This window comes from Elephantulus edwardii, unplaced genomic scaffold (assembly GCF_000299155.1).
Source record: "Elephantulus edwardii isolate Elephantulus edwardi_28Jun2011 unplaced genomic scaffold, EleEdw1.0 scaffold00213, whole genome shotgun sequence".
Classification (NCBI taxonomy): domain Eukaryota; kingdom Metazoa; phylum Chordata; class Mammalia; order Macroscelidea; family Macroscelididae; genus Elephantulus; species Elephantulus edwardii.
The window spans coordinates 3855713-3872152 of NW_006399963.1; the positions used below are offsets into that span (position 1 = coordinate 3855713).

General features: G+C 38.3%; 1 protein-coding gene and 1 pseudogene across 6 annotated transcripts in view; one reads left to right on the forward strand and one right to left on the reverse strand.

The window, feature by feature from the left end:
- The first annotated feature begins 231 nt into the window (after positions 1-231).
- LOC102877068 lies at positions 232-1615 on the forward strand (annotated as a pseudogene).
- Positions 1616-8251: 6636 nt separating this feature from the next.
- The window catches only part of MAPK8 (mitogen-activated protein kinase 8), a 53525-nt gene continuing 45336 nt past the window's right edge, over positions 8252-16440 (reverse strand). For 3 of the 6 annotated variants that reach the window (XM_006897710.1, XM_006897711.1, XM_006897709.1), the window contains one exon: positions 8252-9955. In XM_006897710.1, the coding sequence (XP_006897772.1) occupies positions 9939-9955 (17 nt within the window). In that variant the 3' untranslated portion in view covers positions 8252-9938. The remainder of the gene's footprint in view (positions 9956-16440) is intronic. The other 3 variants (XM_006897708.1, XM_006897707.1, XM_006897712.1) reach the window with 2 other exon arrangements.

The window sequence follows — 16440 nt, forward strand, 5'->3', positions numbered from 1 at the left end:
TGTTTATGAAAATTAATAAAATATAATTATAGAAAAAAAAATGGCAGATTAAGGAGCTAACTATTCAGTAATAAAGTCTAAACTCTGATTACTTCAAATGTATTTTAGAAGTTTTATGTTTGATCCTAAGGGAAAATTGGAAATGGTAAAAAATGAATTACAGTGAGCCTTGTGTCGCCTGGCCCCAGACCATGCCCTCACCTCTCTGGTACTTGCACCCCCTTCACCCAGATGCCTGAGTATGTGCACCATGGAGATAAGGTTGATCAATTTGGCTTTCATTTTGCATATTTGATGGCAGAGAAAGTGGTAGTGATCACAAAACACGATGATGATGAACAGTATGACTGGAAGTCTTCATCTGAGTGTTCCTTCAGTTTGTGCTGACCATGGTGAGCTCATTGGTCAGAGTACTTTAGTACTTTAATGATTCTGCACCTTAAGGAATGCGAGACAGAGTACTTTAGAGGAGACACGTGTAAAAGTAGTAGTGAAGAAGCACTTGCAGTTCATAGGCTACTCCATCATCCTTTATTTGGAGAAATAATGAGAGAAGGCAATAAGTGATGAGGCAGAAGAGAGAAGTGAGAAAAGTAGGATGATGACGAGAAGATGCCCGAGATTGAAGATGTGATTTCAGATGTGGAGGATGACAGTGGTAAATACAAATAAAACTAAGAAAATGAAGGAGAAATACATTGATCAGGTGGAAATGAATAAGGCTATGCCCATTTGGACCAGAAATCCTGATGACATCACACAGGAGGAATATGGATAGTTCTACAAGAGCCTTACTAATGACTGGAAAGACCATGTGGTAGTCAAGCACTTCCCAGTAGAAGGTCAGCTGGAAGTTAGGGCATTGTTGTTTATCCCTCACCAGCTCCCTTTGATATTTTTGAAAACAAAAAGAACATTAAACTTTATGTTCGCCATGTGTTTATCATGGACAGCTGTGATGAGTTGATACCAGCGTATCTGAACTTCATCCATGGCATGTTTGAAAGGATCTGTCCTTTAACATTTCTCGAGAAATGCAGCAACAGAAAAAAATCTTGAAGATCGTCTGCAAAACCATTGTCAATAAGTGCCTTAAACTCTTCTCTGAGTTGGCAGAAGACAAAGAGAACAAGAAACCTGAAGCTTGGAATCATGAAGATTCTACTAACCAGCATCACCTTTCTGAGCTTCTTTGCAATTACACTTCCCCGTCTGGAGATGACTTCTCTCTCAGAATACATGTCTTGCATGAAGGACGCCCAGAAGTCATGGTGAGAGCCAAGAGCAGGTGACCAACTCTGCTTTTGTTGGATGAGTGTGTGAGTGGGTTTTGAGGTTTTCTATGACTGAACTTAAAGAGTACTGTGTGTAACAGCTCAAGGAGTTTGATGGGCAGAGCCTAGTTTCCATTACCAAGGTGGGCCTAGAGCTACCTGGGGATGAAGAAGAGAAAAAGAAAATGGAGGACAGCAAGGCCAAGTCTGAGAATCTCTGTAAACTCAAGAAGGAAATTTTGGATAAGAAGTTTGAGAAGATGACAATCTCCAGTAAATTTGTATCTTCACCCTCAGGCATTGTGACTAGCACATATGGACAGCCAATAAGGAGATCATGAAAACACAGGCTTTTGGGACAACTCTCCAGTGGGCTACATGATGGGCACCTGAAGATCAACTCCAATCATTTGATTGCTGAGACACTGAAACAGAGAAGCTTGAGGATTCCCAGACTCACGCCAACTTCATCTACCGCATTATCAAGCAAAGCTTAGGCATTGATGAAGATGAGGTGACAGGTGAGAAACCCAGTTGCTACTGCTTCTGATAAAAACTCCCTGGTTGAGGGTGAGGAGGATGCATCTCACATGGAAGTTGATTAAAAGTTTCTACCTGTAATACCCTACCCTCACCCCTGTATAGCATTTCGGTGGCTCCACAGCAGCCTTGGGTCACCTTCTCTCACCTGGTTCAATCTGCTGATAGCTAGTGTTTTTCTTTCCTGTCCTGTGTGTAAGGCAGGATGTAAGAGCCTGGGGCCTCACACCTTTCCTCAAGAATGAGATTGGATGTTGTGTATTTTGAGTTTAATTTTGTTCTGAAATTAAAGTACGAAAAATAAAGATGGCTTTTTAAAAAAAAGACATTACAAGGGGAGCTCTGGTGGCCTAGTGGCAAGGAGCTGCAACTATAATCCCAGAGGTGCACGGTTCGAATCCACCAGATGCTCTGCCGGGGAAGGAGGGACAATCTCCTCCTGTACCAGTCAGATCTGATTTGACGGTACACTCACACAAAAATAATAAAAATAAAAAAAAAATATTACAGTAATGTCTGGACACTCTGGCAATTTCATAACAAAAAGAAGCTGCTGGTATTATAAAGCACACACATATTTTGAAGTGTTATACTTTCAAGAATGTATATGTGAGAAACAGGTAAATGGATTTGGAATGAGGTGCCAACTCCAACTCCAAGCAGACTGCATTTACATGTCTGTCCACATGTCAGTCTGTGCTCCATGTTCCCACAGCCTGAGCGATGTGCGGAGTCAGCCATAATACTCACACCTGCTGGGCTGGTTCTCTCATTCCGAAGCAGGGCTCCAGCCCACCAATGCCCCTGTCCCCAAGTCCTTTCAATATCTGGTGGGAGGAGGGGCCTCATTGGATTAGACTGCTCCTTCTTTTATGTATGGACTTGCTATGAAGTTATGCCACACTCCGTGTTTTACAGGAAAGCAGGGCCACACAACATACAAGTAACCTAGCAACCTTGCTGTAGGGAAGATAACTGATGTGAAGGATTCTGCTCTGGCATGGTATCAGAGCTCATGCTCATTTAACAGTGAGCAGTTCCATTGCATCATTTGAGGGTACTGAATGCTGCACTCTTCAGAGGATGCCCAAAAGTGTACAAGACAGATCCTAGATGTTATCTTACTCATCCAGTATTTACTGAATTTCTTCCATAACTGATTATAAGGCCTTTCATCCATACACTAACAGTGGAGCACAGAATGAATGAATGGAACAAGCAAATACGTGAACATGTGAAAGAAGAGGTGACGGTACAGTTGGATTAACAAGGAGAACTTCTGTGAAATGAGCCTTACACAGTAGAGATTAGAACAGGCCAACAACAGATTCACATGGAGGAAGGTATGAGTGTGCAGGAGATTGAACAGGAGGACATAGCCAGATGATGCAAGAAATAGACCCGAGAATGTGCAATCGTTCTAAGGCTCAATAAAAACGCAACACGGTTTTTGAGGTTTTCTTCTCATCACTCATGAAGACTGAGACAGCTGAGAATGGAGATAATAATATGGGGCTAGAGAGTATTTAAGCTCTGACACGAGACCACGTAAAGTCCCCTTTTCTGGAACATTTCTCCAAACGTGAAATCGTTTCTACTCCTTTCCAAGATTAAAATCAAGAGTTGTATTTACTTTGCACTAATTGGAAAAACATAGCATATAGGTTCACCTTGTTTTTAGAGCAACCTTGGGAGAAACTGTCCTGCCAAGGATGGATGAAACTAAGTCAGTGGAGACTCAGGGAGGCAGAGACTTGTCTCAAACCATTCTGTTCTCAGAATATGCAGGGTTCACAGGGCCCAGGTGATCCAAAGTTCTCCAGTTTTTCCTTACTCACAGCCTTGTAACTTTAGTTTCTTCCTTCTAATGACTTTGTCTGCACCTCCAACCCACCCTTTCTTCTCCAGTCAGTCATAATTCTCTCATTTATCAGAAGCTCTTTTGCGCTGTCTGGTCACCACGTGCACCATCTTTAGCCTTTGGGATTAAGAAGCCCCTTCCTCCAGATAATTCTAGAAATAAAACAAGTGTTATGCCCAGCAAGATTCTTTGTCCAACCATCCCATCCATATGGCAACAGTGTTGATAAAATGGTCTGAATAAATTAAGGGGTGTATGGTGCAGCTTTCAAGAGATCTGCAATGTGCAGAGCCTAGCAACTCTTCCTTTGAAGCAGTAAGTCTAACAGGTGTATCTCACCTGATATTGTGTTGTTGTGGGCTTTACACTCAACTGTGTGAACTAGGGGTTTGCACACACAATGTATTTTTCCTGCTGTCTCAGGTAGCACCCCTCAAAACTTGTCTCCAGTCCCTGATGCTAATCTTGACTTCACCTACAAGTCAGCAATGTGTCCAAATGAACACCCTCTTTCCCAATCCAATAAAATCTGCTGGTGTACTGCACTGTGTTGCACTGTTAATTTAAAGCTTAGTAGTTTGAATCTCAGTTGCTCAAAGGGAGAGCATTTTCCAGTCTTTTCCTGTAAAGACTGACAGCCTTAGAAACATGGAGAGTTAGCATCAACTTGATGGCCACGGGCTCACTCTCTGACATCTTTGGTCTCCCAAACCACTGTGCTCTCCACCTACAAGTGTTCTCAATTGAATACCTGAAGACTCCTTGCCACCAATTTTCCATGAGTCTACACCTGACCACTGTCAAGAGGTTACTAAGACAAAGGATAACCCCTTTCTCACAAATTCAGAGTTCCTACTGTCTGCAGGAGGAAGCATATCTTCAAAATCCATCAATTAACCCTATACCCACACCAGCCACTCTGTTCTTTGTCCATGCTCAAAGTTTTAAAACTACCCTGCCATTCCTTTTGATAAGAGTATCTTTACACCTTTATACCAAGACCCAAAAATCTCCTCCACTATTCAGAAAACCCTATTTATTTTCTCCAATCAGCCTGTCCTGTCTGGGTTTCTTCTGGAACACATTTCTCATTCCTATACACAAAATCAGGATGATAGGACTCTGAACAGTGGAGTTAAGCATTCTTGCACCTCATCACACTCCTAGCTTCCAGCAAGGGATCCTAGAAACACATGCTTTCATCAATTAATTTACAAAATATACCTGAAGTACCTCTTAGTGTCAAATAGAGTCCTAACACAAACTAGTGTATAAGCTACAACAATAAACTCTTATTTACATAAAATTAATGTTCTGGTGGCCTAGTGGTAAGAATCTGCGCTGCAATCCTGAAAACACATGGTTTCAACAAGCCAGCTTTTTCACAGAGGATGGGCAACCTCTGCAAACTCACTGGAGGGTCAGCTATGGGTCAGTTTCAACTCTATGGAACACAAAGAACAACAATGGGCCTTTTGAAGATTTTTAAAATAAATAATAAATTAAGTTACTTTATTTGCCATCACTAGGGTATTATCACTGGGTGAAGGAGGAAAAATTCATAACACATTCTGATATCTACTTTTACCTGTGTTTCTTTGGCTGTATGTCCACAGCTGGCAGGTAGAAAATACGCCTGGCAAACACTGTAGACAATGAATGAATGAATGAAAACCTAACCTTTCTGTAAACCTTCATTAAAACCACAATTATTTTTTTTTTAAAAAAATGGGTAATATCCAATTATAAAAAAACATTAAAACCAACCAAAAGTTAGAAAAACCATTCAAGGAAGAAATCTCCTGCTTGTTTTGAAAAAGATCCTAGTTTTAACAACCAAGTTCTGTCAAGTGATTACGATGTTTACTCTAATTTCAAAAAATCAGCTTCAGGGCATTGAAGTAAACTGTAATTTTAAAGTAATCCAGTGATTTAAAATACCATAAAGCAATATTAGATTAACCAGGAAACCAGTACAATAGTTTAGGATCTTCATAATCTATGTAAGAATCCAATCCAGTACTCTTATATCCCAATGTGAAATCCTAACACTGCCAAGGAAAGCTTTACCCACTTTACTTTGTTTTCAATGAAAATACTCTTAATTTCAAAATGTTCATAACACTTTTTTTCTTTTTTATTTAAAATATTATAACCAATTGACAGACTAGATAACATTGTTTACATTCCAGCGGTGCATGTTTAATAACTAGGGCATGGACGATTAAAAAACACAATAATTATCTCAGTGTTCCCTACAAAATGGCCCATCTTCTTTTGTCTAGAGGAGTGGAAGATAGGAATAGGAGAAGAATAAAGAACGGTACCGGTTAGGTAGAGAGCAAATGTCAATTAACATACTTCTGTTCTCAGGTTTTAAAACCTGCTGAACAGGATAAATTGTCATGAGAAAATAGATGTCACAATCCAGGTATACAGTGCTTTGTTCAACTTCACCATTTAGCTAAAAGATTAAGAATTTTTCAAAAAAATATACCAAATACTGGGCCTACAAAAGTAATTTTTCTTTGTAAAATTTACTAAGATTTATTCCTTTTGTAAAATGTAAAGGAAAGACTGATACGAGGTTTCTACTTACAAAGACAGTAATAATTCCAACGAGCATATCTAACATAATTTCCAAGTTACACAGTGAAAAGTTTTACATGTGAGTGTCTCTTACTGAAGCAAGGTATCTATTTTACATACTCACAGGTATTGCAACAACACTAGCTACATTTAATACACATGTATAATTCTCACTCAGTGAAGATCTAACAGGGCGACAGCTGACTTGGGAAAGCACAGAAAATTAAGTGTGAGGTAGTTCAATAAAAACTTGGTTGTATTTGTAAGTCATTGTGACAACAGAACATTGTGCAAAACGATCCACAGACACTTCTTAATTCTTTCTGTGAGAAAGAGAATCTGTACCAAAAGTGGCCTGGAAAGTATTACTCTTACTAGACTCTCCTTAAGAGCAGTTGGTCTGAAATTAATTAGGACTTCTGTACCCCAAACTATTCATTACTGCTTCAATGCCCTTTACTGCTTAGGCTTTCTTGCTGTTTAAGGAAAGCTCATTTCTTCTGGTTAGGAAAAATTCAAAGAGAGATTAGTAGAAACACAATGCACACTAAAATGGGAAAGGAGATGGAAAAGTAACACTTAATGGGGTACTGGATTTCTTACTGGTTAAGTGAAGTTTATCAGGAGTCACAGGGCTTCATGCATCCACTCTATAACTACTGTGTAATTAAGAAACAACACACACAAACTATAATAGTGTTTCTGAAAAGATATGTCACCTCAGAAGATACAAGCCTGCACCAAGGAGACATCGAGTGTTGAAATGTCTTCACATATATAGCAGATAATGGCCAATAATGTAAACCAAGTCTTATCTGTAACTCAGGAAACAGCTTTACTTGCCCGCTGCCGAATTCATGTAAGACAATGATGTCCTCTTCACCTTCATCTTTTTAGATAATACAGCAGGATCAGAAAGTTTGTTCTTTTATAAACAATTGGGCTTCTCTGTATTCATGCATGGTTGCCTTCTTAGTGAATTTTCTCATTCAAATTGTCTTGGGAATTTGAAGTAAATTTTATCTTTTACCAGCTTGAAAGAATAGGTATACCAGGAACAATCTGCAGCCACCAGGGTGTAAGTGGTATAAAAAGAGCTGATATGCTCTACTTAAGTGTTTTATAAACAGGATTATCACACAGTCATTTCAAAAATGGTCAGTATTTGTTAGAGGGTAAGAGAACAGTTAAACACATTTAGAAAGAACTAGCATTCCTTCCCTAACCAAATTAACAAATCTTAGCCAAACTCATTTTATATTAAATGTATAAAATTGAAAAACAAAAATTATAAGGTAACTAGTTAGAATGTAATTAGCATTTAAACAAAAAAGGCTTAAGTAGCTTTAAAGAAGTGAGGAGAGAAAGTTGTATGAATATATGTAATGTATTTTAAAAACCCAAGGCAGCGACATTTAACAAGAGACTTTTGTTTTCAGGATATAATCTGGTAAATATTTCACATTAAGAAATAAAGAGTTCATGTTCTCTGGATTTGAAGGAACATGCTGTTTGGCAATGGGCAGCTAGCAATAACAACAAATACAACAATAAGAACACTTGGTTTTCCTTGTCTAAACAAATCTCTTATTAATAGAGATGGCTCATTAACAATCAAATATAAGATCTAGAATCTTCTGAAATCAAGCGAGCTATTAAAGTGCAATAGTGAAAGAATCTATCCTAGAGAACAAAACTATGAAGCTAACATAAACTAAGACGACATGATAAAATCATGAATCACATTTTTGCTAAAATCATGAATCCAACCCTGTTTTTCAATTCAAGAGGTGGTAAAGTCTCAAAATTCTTATTGGCCTCAAAAATTAATGCACCATGTTTTGTGAGTAGAAAAAATGGTAAAGAGAAAGAATGAAACTTATAAAGAAGCTAGGAATAATGGCTTTAAACTATCAAAACCATTTTCGCTATCTCAAAACATACAAAAAGCCTAATGCATTTTAATCTTAAATATTGCACATTCACATTTGCAGTCAGTATGCGAATCCACGCCAGGTAAACCTTCAGACATCACATACTGATTGTACTTGTGATTCTACTGGTTACTCATTTCAATGATTTTCTGTTCAGGACCTGGCCACTGACTTCAGTATCCTTTCTCAGTTCATTATTCCAATGATAACAAAAAGATGCCTAGGCTCATTGCAGAAATATATTTCAGTGATAATGACACTTCAGTGACATTCACTTTGGAGCAATTCAGAAATAATTCTGCAGATATAAAATGTAAACAGTTAACACATTTGTCAGGAGCAGCACCATTCTTTACTACTCACGATCCACACTGCATGGAGTACTGAATATCTTGTATAAAAAAACCGACAGACTTAGTCTAAATAACCATCATTTATGCCTGTTCTGCCCAATGTGAAAAAGTCCTTAGAAAATTATATCTTATATATGGCTGTGTGCTACTATTTTCAGATGAATGGTATACTGCTCATTTGATACATCACCTACAGAAATCTAAGTAGGCTTTGGGACCTCCCAACAGCTGGTATCAATAAGATTACAAAACAGCTACGAGAACTGGTGCCAACTGACTCCCAAGTAATAGGAAACCAGAAAGGTCCAAGGGCCCAAGACTGCAGGAAAGGAAAAGACTGAACTCCAGACCACTTCAGGGACCTACAGCCTGAGTAGATTAACTCAGTGTGTACAAAACAGGCTCATAGCTAAGAGAAGTGAACCATCTGTTTATTTGCATTGAAATGTATTATTCATGAAGTATCCTCGACTTTAAATGATCAAAAGCTTTGAGCATGCCACAAATTTGCAGAATACACCATATTCTTATTTCACTTTTGTGAGGTTGGGTGAAGAGATGGGTAGTGGTAGATACCCAGCATCTTTAAAGACATGCTCTGAGTCTTTAGAAGCTGGCGATTTCCCAAAACTCAGGTAGGAGAATCTACTACTTGTCTTAACTAAAATAGAATTGGTAAGTAGAAAATATTGGAGGTTTCTTAACATGTTCCTCATTTACAGTAGTTATTCCTGAATATTACTGGCTACGGGTTATTTTCCCTCACTCCTCGGGGGTTCTGTTACTGATACACATACACCCCTGAAGGACAGCATCATGAACAACACATATGAAATAAATTCTAATTTAAAAAAAACTATAAAAATCTTAAATAATTCATGATATAGGCAAGTCACCACATAATAATTGCTTCAATAAACAAAATTTTACAAATTCAGTAAAAAAAAAAATCAGCAGCATAAGATAAAGCAAAAATATGCAAAAAATTTAAACCATGATAAAATAATTAGGTTTACATTATACAAGTAATTACAACAAAAAAAATTACAATACAGTTTTGTTGCTGTTTTAAACAGAATTTACGGTTTTAAATTACAGCACTTGAAATTTTTAAAAACCAAGCTACCTTACTACAAAATGAATTCTACATTTTTGAAAAATCACTCAAAATAATACCATTGAATTGTTTTCAAAGTAGTTCTATCAATGACTAAATGACTCCCGACCCTCCCACCCGCCCAAAGCCTAATTAGTCATCTACAGCAGCCCAGAGGTCCAGATGATGCTTCTAGACTGCTATCTGTATCAGATGCCAATGTTGGCTCTGTTGACATTGAAGACACATCATTGACAGATGAAGATGACGAAGGGTGCTGAGAGCCACTGATCACTGCTGCACCTGTGCTATGAGAAACAAAACAGCATATCAGCTGCAGAGTTGCAGACCAAGCTATTTTCCCTGTACTGATTGCCTTTTGTATTTATAAGGTCCAACACAGATACTCACAAACTATATTCTTATAAACTCTCCATTGTAACCTGGGAAATGAGAATCCTGAAAAGGTCTAGGCATTTGGAGTTTTACTCTTCCTAATAAAGAAGTAACTACTAATTTGTTTTACATATAAAGACAAGAATTTTAAGTCTATCTCACATATAGTCAATCTTAGTAGTTTAGTGTAAAGAGGAACCGGTCCTTGGAGAAGGCATTATGCTTGGGAGGATGGAGGGACGGCACAGGAGGGGAAGACCTTCTATGAGGTGGACTGATTCAGTGGAGTGGGTGTGTCAGAGGCAGTGCGATTGGCACAGGACAGAGCAGAGTTTAAGGCTGTTGTACATAGGGTTGCTAAGAGTCGCAAGCAACTTGACAGCACATACAACAACAACAGTGGCTTAGTGATAAGGACTTATACTGCCACTCCAAAGGCATGGGATTTGAATCTCCCAAATGCTCCACAAGAGAATGATGGGCAGTTTCCTTCTGTGATTTACTTCCTCTGAAATCCTGCTGGAAGGTCAATTACCAGTCGCTATGACTCAACAGTAAATAACAACAACTTTGTCAATTTAAGAAGGACTGTGTTGCGCTTCTTCCAAGATGGATTGGTTGGTTGTGTTCCCAGAGTACATTCAACATCCTTTACCACCATTACAATTCAAAGGTATCAGTTCTTCTTTGGTCTTCCTTCTTTCTTGTTCAATTTTCATATGCGTATGTTGTTACTGTCTTTGGTGCTGCTTTGTCAAATCCAACTCACAAGGCTACCCTCTTCATCTCTACTGTGGTCAAGCGCAAGGCACTGTGCTAAGCCATCTTGCTAAAGATCATCCTCTCCTTCACTGACCCTCTCTCTATCCTTCCATGGATGATTTCGGCTGCTCCTGACAGCATGTCCAAAGTATGAGAGACAAATTCTCATCACCTGTAGTGCCAAGGAACACTCTGCCTGTACTTTCCCAAAATATTATGTTAATTCTTTTGGCAGTCCATGGTATACTATGACCTCACCAACACCACAATTCAAAGACATCTATTCTTTGATTTCTTTATTCACTGTCCAACTTTCACATGTGTACAAAGCAAATGAAAATACTATGGTTCGGGTCAGATACATCTTAGTTCTTTTTTTTTTTATTAATTTCTTTCTTTTTAATTTCAATGAACATCTACAGAGATTTTGGAATTCCATTCATTCATTGCACCCATCCCCCCCCCCGTTTGCTCCTCTCCTTCAAACACAAAAGAAAAACTCCCTCATTGGTATGCAATCCCCCACACACATCCCCCAACCCCCAAATATAATGCACTCTGCAACCCTCATTCCATACTCTTACGATAAACATGATGCCCTAAAATATAAAATATTCTCTCCCCAAAAGACTTCAATGCCATAAACATATTTCATCCAGTTTTTCTCAGTCTTACTCCCATCCCGATGTCAGCCTCATTCTACAACAGTGGCACCATATAGCATTTGTCCCTTTGTGACTGAGATACCTCACTCAGCATAATGTCCTCCAGGGTCACCCATTTTGAATAATATTGCATGAGTTCCTTGTTTTTCAATGCAGCATAATATTCCATTGTGCAAATATACCACAGCTTCTCTACCCATTCGTTTGTTGATGGGCATTTGGGTTGTTTCCAACTCCCTGCTATTGTAAACAAAGCAGCAATAAACATGGGTATGCATATATCTACTTGGGTGCCATTTATGGTCTCCTTATGGTATATTCCCAGTAGTGGAATTGCTGGGTCAAATGGTATCTCTATTTGCAACTTTTTGAGAAAGCGCCACATCGCTTTCCACAGTGGTTGCACCATTTTACACTCCCACCAACAGTGAATAAGGGTTCCAGTCTCTCCACAACCTCGCCAGCATTTGTTGCTTGCTGTTCTGTTAAATTTTGCTAGTCTTACTGGGGTGAGATGATATCTCATAGTTGTCTTGATTTGCATCTCTCTCAGAGCTAGGGATTTTGAACACTTCTTCATGTGCTTGTTGGCCATCTGAATGTCTTCCTTGGTGAAGTGTCTGTTCATATCCTGTGCCCATTTGTCAATTGGATTATTCATCTTTATCTTGTTGTGGTGCTCAAGTATTTTATAAATTCTAGATATAAGTCCCTTATCTGACATGTCATTACCAAACACTTTTTCCCAGTCTGTGGCTTCCCTTTTTACCCTGTTAGAGAAGTTTCTGGATGCGCATGAGGATTTTATTCTTAGAAGGTCCCATTCCTAATCCACAACATAAAGAGTCTTCCAAGTATTCTGAAAAATTTACATCTTAGTTCTATTATTTTTGCTCTTTAGTACTTTAAAGAGGTTCCTGACAGCAGATTTGCTCAAGGCAACATATTTATTTCTTGACTTCTGTTTCCATGGGAATTAACTGTGGATCCAAATAAAATTAAATCCTGAACTTCAGTCTCCTCTCACTTACCATGCTGTTTATTGGCCTACTTGTGAAGATTTTGCTTTATGTTATGGTATAATTAATAGTAAAGACTGAAGTTTTTAATCTTCTTCAGTAAATGCTTAATAAATATTTCCTTTCCACAAACAAGGCTATGGCTGCTGACAAGTCTTTTTCCATCATCCCGATGTCACATTCTTTTTCACATAGTCCAGTTTCTCAGATTATTTGCTCAGCATACATATGGAACATGTATAGGTACAGAGTAAGGATACAACCCTGATGCAAACCTTTCCTGATTTCAAACCACGCAGTATGCTCCTTGTTCTGTTTCAGAGAATGCTTCTTACTCTATGTGCAAGTTTCACATGGGCACAATTAAGTGTTCTGGAATTCCCCATTCTTTTCAATGTTAACCAAAATTCATTATGATATATACAGTCAAGTGTCTTCTTATAGTCAAAGTAGCACATTAAACATCCTCCTGGAATTCTTTCTTAACCAAGATCCACCTGGTCAGCAATGATCTCCTTTATTTCATGAACTCTTCTGAATCCAGCTTGAATTTCTGGCAGTTTCTTAGTCATGTATTTAAAATAATCTTCACCAAAATTTTACTTGTAGATGTTGTTGTTATATGCTGTCGAATCGAGTACGACTCATAGTGAACCTAATAAGCAACAAATCTGAACCCTGTCCTACCTTGTGCCATCCTCACACTTCCTCATACACGAGACTCCATTGCAACAGTCACTGTCAATCCATCTAGTTGAGTGTCTTCCTCTCTTTCACTGACACTCCACCTTTCTAAGCATCATGTCCCTCTCCAAAGAGCACTCTGGCTCCACTTTCTCCAACACCAGAGTTCAAACATCAATTCTTCCTCTGTCATCCATATTCACTGTCCAACTTTCAGAGGCACAGCAAGTGATCAGATAAACCATAGGCTGAATCACATGCAACTTGGTCCTCAAACTGACATCACTGCTCCTCAATAATCTGGAGAGGTTCCTGACTCCAGACCTTGCCAGTGCAATACATCTCCTGATTTCATGACTGCTGGTAACAAGGGTGTTGTTGACTGTGGATCCAAGTAAGACGAAATTGTTGACAACTTCAATCTTTTCTCCATCTATCATGCTATTGCCTATTGATCCAGTGGTAAGAATGTTTGTTTTCTTGACCTTGAGATGCAATTCACATTGAGGCTATATTGTTTGATCTTTTTAAAGTAAGTACTTCAAAGTCCTCCTCACTTTCAGCAGGTGAGTTTGTGTCATTTGCATAACATAATGGCCTTCACCTATTAGCCTTTCTATATTACACTGGTAATCTTATATTACTTAAATTTTTTTAAAATTTCAGTTTCCTTTTTTAGCAAAATATAAGCAGGAATCCCTATTTTGGTGAAACCAAAATTATTATTTAGGTAAAACCATAATCTTTAAATGTGTAAATGTAAATTCTAACTTTTGTTCCTATAATACTCCTTATATATGTATCTTAACAATTACAACATTGTACTTCAGGATGATCTTGAAATGATCCTTTTGACTAAGAATTCAACACCACTGTCATTCCTGCCTTAAGAGATCATACGATTTTCTGATTCAAAGCAGCATATATGAGTCCACTTCTACTCACTTAATGCCTAGAATGTTGATCGTTATGTGTTTCTCTCATTCTTTAATTTCTTCCAATATGAGGGGTTCTATTCATCTTTACCTAACAATTAATACAACTATTATTTAAATGAATATATACACCAACCACTAAAGCTAAAGAAAATGAGAGTTCCTGCCAAATTTTGAAGTCTGAAATTGAACATATAATCAATAGGCAATACTAATTACTGGTAAATATTGTTTTTATGTGCCATCGAGTACCCTACAACTCATGGCGACCCTATGTATAACAGCTCTGAAGCCTGCCCTGTCCTTAGCCAGTCTCACTGACTCCAACACATCTATGGACATTACCACAGTTACTCTATCAATCCACCTTATCCGGAGTCTTCCTCTCCTGTGCCCTCCAAGGCCCATGCCCAAAGTATGTGAGACAGAGCTTCAAAATGCTTGTCTCCAAGGAGAAAGCTGGTTTTACCCTGTCCAAGACAGACTTGTTCTCTTGGCAGTCCATAGTCTATTCAATACTCTTCTCCAGGACCACAACTCAAAGGCATTGACTCTTCTTCCATCATCCTTAGTTACTGTCCAGCTCTCTGATGCAGAGCAAGTAACTGCAAAGACCCTGTCCTGGATCTGGTGCACCTTATTCTCTAGACTGACATTGCTGCTTCTCAGTACTCTGGAGAGGTCCCTGATAGCGTATTTTCCCAGTGCAATTCATCTTCTGATTTCCTGACTCCTGGAGCCAAGAAAGCTGAAACTGTTAGCAACCATCAGTCTCTTCTCCATCTATTACGGTGATGCCACCTGGCTCAATGGTGAGAATTTTTGTCTTCTTGATGTTGAGCTTCAATCCATATTGCGGACTACAGTCTTTGATGTTCTGCAGCAAGCACTTTAGGTCCTCCTCAGTTTCAGCAAGCAAGGTTGTGTCATCTGCATAACATAGGCTGTTAATGAATCTTATCCTGATGCCACATTCCTTCTCATAAAACCCAGAATGGAATGCAAAAATGAAATGAAGAGAGAGAAGTGCGAGTTGGAAAACATAGCCTTCATGACAGAAATGATGCTGGAGAACCAATAAAAAAATTTTGTACAAACAATGATTTATTTATTCATTGCAAATACCTTTTCTAAAAATATTAATGGACCTCACAAGGTGGACTACACAAGAATCACAGTAACCACATTTGTGAAAACAATCTATGGAGGAGGTCAATATCAGTAGTCAAAACCAGGACAGTGGTTGACTGTGGAAGAGATTATCAAATTACTCAAGTGCAAGTTCAAATTAAAGTTGCAGAAAATGAAAACAAGTCCACATTAAACAAAACACAACTATCCCATCTGAATTTAAAAACCATCTCAAAAAATATATTTGATGCACTGAACACTAATGATGAAAGACCTGATGAGCTGTGGGATGACATAATATGACCTAGAAGAAAGCAAAATGCCATTACAAAGATGGGGGAGAAAGAAAAGACCACAATGGCTATGTGGAGATTCTGAAAACTGCACTAGAACATAAAACAAAGGGAAGAAATGCTGAAGTGAAAAAGATGAAATAAAAGATTTCAAAGGGAAGCTCAAGAACACAAAGCACAGTGTCATAAAAAAATGTGCAAAGGGCTAGGAAATCAAAAGGAAAGAACATGCTCATTATTTCTCAAGTTGAAGGAAGTAAAGAAAAAAATTTCAAGCTTCTGGATGCAACACTGAAGGATTCTTCGGACTAAATCTTGAATGATACATCAAAAGATGTACACATTCACTGTTATCAAAAAGAAATTAGTAAGCACTGAACTATTTTTAGGAAAAAGCAAATGATCAATACAGTGGTTAATAATGTTCAAGCTGCACTGAAGGCACTGGCAATCGCAGAGATAACAATTGATACACTCCAACAAACAGCTGCATGGTCATGCTTACGAGCCTATGCCAAGAAATCTGGAAGATAGCTGCCTGGCCAACTGCTTTAAAGAAATGCTTATTGGTTCCTATGTCCAAAAAAATCTAACAGAATGTGGGAAATAGCAAGCAGTATCATGAATACTACTTGAAAAGAAAACTGTACTAAAGATTATTCAAAAAGAGTCAGAATAGAATATTGAGAGAAAAGTGCCAGATATTCAAGCTGGATTCAGAAGTGGCTGTGACACTATGTCAGACACATGTTGGCTCAATGTAGAGAATATTAGAAAGATGTTTATTTGTGTTCTATTGACTATGCTCAAGTGTTTGACTGTGTGGACCATAGTGAGCTATGGGTAGCACTGAGAAGAATGGGAATCCCTGAACATGCAAATCTTAAGAAGCTGCTGTCCAAACAGAA